This window comes from Cebus imitator, unplaced genomic scaffold (genome assembly GCF_001604975.1).
Source record: "Cebus imitator isolate Cc_AM_T3 unplaced genomic scaffold, Cebus_imitator-1.0 Scaffold100, whole genome shotgun sequence".
In the NCBI taxonomy this organism is placed as follows: Eukaryota; Metazoa; Chordata; class Mammalia; order Primates; family Cebidae; genus Cebus; species Cebus imitator.
The window spans coordinates 1,949,907-1,955,171 of NW_016107415.1; the positions used below are offsets into that span (position 1 = coordinate 1,949,907).

The 5,265-nt window shown below is 40.5% G+C and overlaps 1 protein-coding gene across 2 annotated transcripts; it reads left to right on the top strand.

Annotated features, from left to right (window-relative positions):
- The first annotated feature begins 320 nt into the window (after positions 1-320).
- Positions 321-4,146, top strand: LOC108310028 (lithostathine-1-alpha). 2 transcript variants are annotated; one of them, XM_037741386.1, is made up of 6 exons: positions 321-1,240; positions 1,519-1,644; positions 2,324-2,442; positions 2,747-2,884; positions 3,589-3,700; positions 3,895-4,146. In XM_037741386.1, the coding sequence occupies exons 2-6, from the start codon at positions 1,581-1,583 to the stop codon at positions 3,960-3,962; spliced, it is 501 nt and encodes a 166-aa protein (XP_037597314.1). In that variant the 5' UTR covers positions 321-1,240; positions 1,519-1,580; the 3' UTR covers positions 3,963-4,146. The 2 variants fall into 2 exon arrangements, with proteins under 2 accessions (XP_037597314.1, XP_017392173.1); XM_017536684.2 differs by having other exon boundaries at positions 322-1,232; positions 1,575-1,644.
- Positions 4,147-5,265: the final 1,119 nt, after the last annotated feature.

Sequence of the window (5,265 nt, forward strand, 5' to 3'; positions counted from 1 at the left end):
GGGGTCTCACTATGTTGCCCAGGCTGACCTTAAATTCCTGGGCTTAAGTGATCTTCTTACCTTAGCCTTCCAAACTGCTAATATTACAGGCTTTAGCCATCACACCAGGCCCATCATTAGTTTTTATACAGAGAAAAAAAAAACTTAGAAATTTTTAGGCAAATACTATGAAAAATTGTAATATATATTCTTATATGTCAGGTTTTTATTCTTTAAACTATATGAGAATTGATTAATAAACAAAATTTGATATTAACCTGTCTTTTAAAACCATACATAAAGTTTATGAAAAAGCTTGTAACTTCCTGCAACTGAATTTTGTATTCAATGTTATGGTTTTGCTACTAGTCCAAGTTGAAATATAGATATCTACCTTAATCTATTTAAATTCTGTTTAGTATTTTATTATATTTTGTTAATCCATTTGTCCCGATTCATATACTCATCTCTCTTTCTGTGAACATTCAGGTTAGCTTTTTCTTCCTAATTTTGCATTCTGATTCGCACTTATTCCCTGAATTATAAATAACTATTCCATGATGATTCTGGTAAGTATTCAATTTCATCACACCATCATTGACTTCATACTAACAAGCAGTTGACTTCACATGGCGAGCTACTTTAAGTTGTCTTAGGCATCAGCTCTCTACAATTCTCACATTGACAATATCCATATTTTGTTAGCGCAAACCTTGCTGGACACGTTAAATATTTAGAAATATAAATTTAACCTATTTCTTGAGGTACATCTTGAGAAGTTTGTGAGCTGAAAAAGACGTGGAGGAACCACTTAATGCCATAGCACATTGTTTTAAATTATTTGGAATCAGTTAATTCCTTCCCAACTTTTTGCCATGCCTGACACTAAAGAGGAGCCTACAAATTTACAGGTAGTAGAAGGAAATCTACTCTTCTCTGCTCCCCTCTGCTAGAGGACATGTGAACCCTCAGTTGTTTTCTGCTGAGCAAAAGCAAAGTCCATCTTGGACTTAGACAGCTTGCCAAATTATTTGCCGGAAGGGGACCTGACTTGTGACCACTCCCAGTGTGTGCCAGGAAGAGACTTCTACTGGTGCCAGACTCATTTACCGGCAATGCCCTGTCTAGGCCCCGAAACTCACTCCTTGCCCCCACCCCTTTTGCTTGAATGATGTGGTTCTTATCTTTCAGATCCTAATATAAAGCGCCTACAGCTGCTTGGCCTGAGAAGCCACCTCAGATTCAGCCAACAGGTAAGTGGGCACTACAGGAAGAAGGCACCTCTGACATGCACTGTAAATATAAAATCTTACGGAAGATACAGCATGAGTTTCTGTCCAGGAGATTTTAGCAGTAGTGAAGCCTCAGTGGGATCCAGGGCTTTTTTTAGTTACTGAGTCTGTATAATCCCAAAACTCTCAAGAGAAACATTTGAAGCTATTGATGTCTCAGAGGACCTTCCTGGTCTCAGAAATTCTGAGAGGAGGTTTTAAGAAAGGTAATAGATGTTTTGCTCTCCACCTCTCAGAACCTCCTTCTCTGTGTTCTCCTATAGAGATTGTTGATTTGCCTCTTAAGCAAGAGATTCATTGAAGCTCAGCATGGCTCAGACCAGTTCATACTTCATGCTGATCTCCTGCCTGATGTTCCTGTCTCTGAGCCAAGGTAAGATCTCTTTTCTACCAACCAACCCTGTCTAGTCCTGAAGCCTTCACTCTATCGCCAGGCATATAGGTCTACATGTAAAAGAGAGAGAGAGAGAGAGAGAGAGAGAGAGAGAGAGAGAGAGAGAGGGAGAGAGAGCGCAGAATCACCATTAAGGATTGTTTTGTGGTGCTTAGTGATCTTTATTGCTGATCTCATCACATTTATATACATCCACATCTCATTAAGGAGTTTGAGCTAGAATTTAAAATAACCCCTTATAAGCCACTGCCACAGTTGGCATGAGCTTATCTGATTAACTTTGTACTTGATGGTGCATTTGGGGATGCCTGTGTGTAGAGAGTCACTAACGAGGTGGAGAACTGAGGAGAGCCTTTTGTTCAGGGAAACCAACACAGGCTTGAGAAAAGTAGAAGCCTAAGTCCTTCAAGGCAGAAGAGCCTGAGTCCCAGACATAAAAGGGAAACTGGAGACATGTTTCTTTAGCCTATCCATTCTGTGTTTTTGCCCTGATCAAAGAAACCAAAGAGAGAAGATAAAGGATGCAGGAGCAAAAGTGAGCAGTCACCCCATAATAGACTATATTCTGTTCCTATAAAGAAACCTCAGAAGCTTCTGCCTCATCTTCCAGCCTTTACCTTACCCTGAGAACCTCTTTTAATTGTCTCTTCTTTTTTAGGCCAAGAGACCCACACAGGGTTGCCCCAGGCCCGGATCAGCTGCCCAGAAGGCACCAATGCCTATCGCTCCTACTGCTACTACTTTAATGAAGACCGTGAGACCTGGACTGATGCAGATGTGAGTGAGGAGAGCAGTGTGGGAAGGGAGGCTCATGAAGGGAGGGGAAGCTGCCTCTCTCCAGTGTATTCAGTGGCTGCAATGAGATAAGACTGAACCCCTTACTACCCGATCATCAGCCCCAAACTTTCCAATCTACTTTATCCCATTATTCAGCACATTCCAGCACAAAGACGCTGGTGGTCGATGACAGAATCATCGGGGACGTTACTGTGTGTCCTTTTTCTGACTTATCCTCTTAAAGGACTCAGTATATCCTCACACCTTCCTCCTCCACTGAGTGCTCCATTTTTTTCCCCAACAGCTCTACTGTCAGAACATGAATTCAGGCAACCTAGTGTCTGTGCTCACCCAGTCTGAGGGCACCTTTGTGGCCTCACTGATTAAGGAGAGTGGCACTGATGACTTCAATGTCTGGATTGGCCTCCATGACCCCAAAAAGGTAGGCTGCAGCCTTCTTTATCTCCTAATGATAAGATTTGAGAAGTAAGAATGAGGTTCAAACTCTGGTCTCTTAAGTACCAGCTTTTATCACTTTTCAGAAATCAGTCTGCTTACAGATCCTGTAGTGTTCTGCGTAGCAAGGTGTACTTGCTACAGGTGGAAGGCTGAATTTCCTAGGTGTCCTGGGCATTCATGAATAAACTCATTCTGTCTACAGTCAACAAAGCATCTATATGCACCAACTTCTTACCTATTTTGTTATTGTCAGCGTCATAAGAGGGACTAGATTGCTGACTATATAGAAAAGAACACTCATGGTAAAGAATCTACTGCTGGCATTTGGAAACCTGGTAGTATACTAAATAATATAACAACAACTAATGGGCATCCAATGCTATGCTGGATATGAGGGTCTTGGGCCTCAAAGACAACAAATCATGAACCACTTTTCAAGTGAGCTACTCTGGATCTCTATGTCAAATTAGAAACATTTATTTCTTGGTGAAACAGGGGTAGTGAGTTGGACAGTCCAGGAAACAAGAAGTTTAGAGCAAAAACAAAGGAAAGGAAACAATATTCAGCAAGATAACAATGCTTATTTTTCTCATGTGTCTTGGCATGTTTCTGAGTATACACACAGGCCCAGTGATTCTATTGATTTTTGAGTGACCACTGCCTCTGTTCTGGATCTTCCCCATCTAGAACCGCCGCTGGCACTGGAGCAGTGGGTCCCTGGTCTCCTACAAATCCTGGGACATTGGAGCCCCAAGCAGCACTAATCCTGGCTACTGTGTAAGCCTGTCCTCAAGCTCAGGTAAGAGTCAGAGGATCCATCCACCTGTTTCTGTTCTCTCCAGCTTAGCTCTAAGGATGGGACTGGGACTGGGATAGAGGAAAGGTAGCTCCTCATCCAGGAAATGGATGTTTGTTTTTTGTCCTGAGTCCTAAAGCCAGGAGGGTCTCACTCTTTCTGGTCTCCCATCTCTAACTCTTCTCATTGACTTATAGGATTCAAGAGATGGAAGGATGTGCCTTGTGAAGAAAAGTTCTCCTTTGTCTGCAAGTTCAAAAACTAGAGGCAGCTGGAAAATGTCTAGAACTGATCCAGCAATTACTACAGAGTCAAAAATTAAAGCAGACCATCTCTCCAACTCAACACGGACACACTTTTCTCTGTTGAATTTGCTTTGTTAATGTTAGTATTTTACTCACCCCAGTCTTTGGAACCCTAGATAATGAAAATAAACACATTTTCACCATAGTGCTATCTTACTGTGTCTGCTATTTCCACAGCTGATGCCTGGGTAGTTGAGATGGGAGTGATTACAACAAAGCTTGCTCTAGCCTATCCACTTTTAAAAACTCTATCCACATGTCATGCATATTAGAATTCAGTATTTAAGAACATATGTGGCCTTGCTTATGACAAGGTTGACAAGAGGGAGAGTTACCAAAAACCCACATGCTGGCATATCTCAAAGATATTTTGCATTCAGTTCCAGTCCTCTTAAATAAGGCTAATATCACAGAAAAGCAAGTTACACAGGTTTTGGGGTTTTTTTTGTATTTTGCTTCCCAATGCACATAAATGTTTTATTCATACTCTACTGTAGTCTACTATGTGAGCAATAACATTATGTCTACAAAATAAATATATGTCGTTTAATAAAATAGTACTTTATTGCTAAAAAAAAAAGCTAACAATCATCTGAGCCTTCAGCAAGTAGTATTCTTTTGCTGGTAAATGGTCTTGCCTCAATGTTGATGGCTACTGTCTGATCAGGGCAGTGGTTGCTGAACGTTAGGGTGGCTGTGGCAGTTTTTTTAAATATGACTACAATGAAGTTGGCCACATTGATTTGATTCTTCCTTTCATGAGTGATTTCTATATAGCATATAATATTGTTTTCTAGCATTTTTCCCACAGTAGAACTTCTAAAATTGTAGTCACCCTTTCCAAACCCTGCTACTTATTTATCAGCTAAGTTTACGTGTTGTTCTAAACACTACGTTGTCATTTTAAAAAGGTTCACAGCACCTTTGGCAAGAGTAGATTCCACATCAGGACATCACTTTCTTTGCTCATCCATAAGAAGCAACTTCTCATCCTTTCAACTTTCATCATAAGATTGCAGCAATTCAGTAACCTCTTCACGCTGCATTTCTAATTTGAGTTCTCTTGTTATTTCTATTACATTAACAGTTAGTTTATCCACCAAAGTCTTGATCTTTTCAAAGTTATCCTTGAAGGTTGGAATCAACTTCTTCCAAACTCCTGTGAATAATGATATAGTTTGCTCCCCCTTAAATCAAAAACATGTTCTTAATGGCATCTAGAATGATGTATTCTTTCCAGATGGGTTTCAATTTACTTTGCCC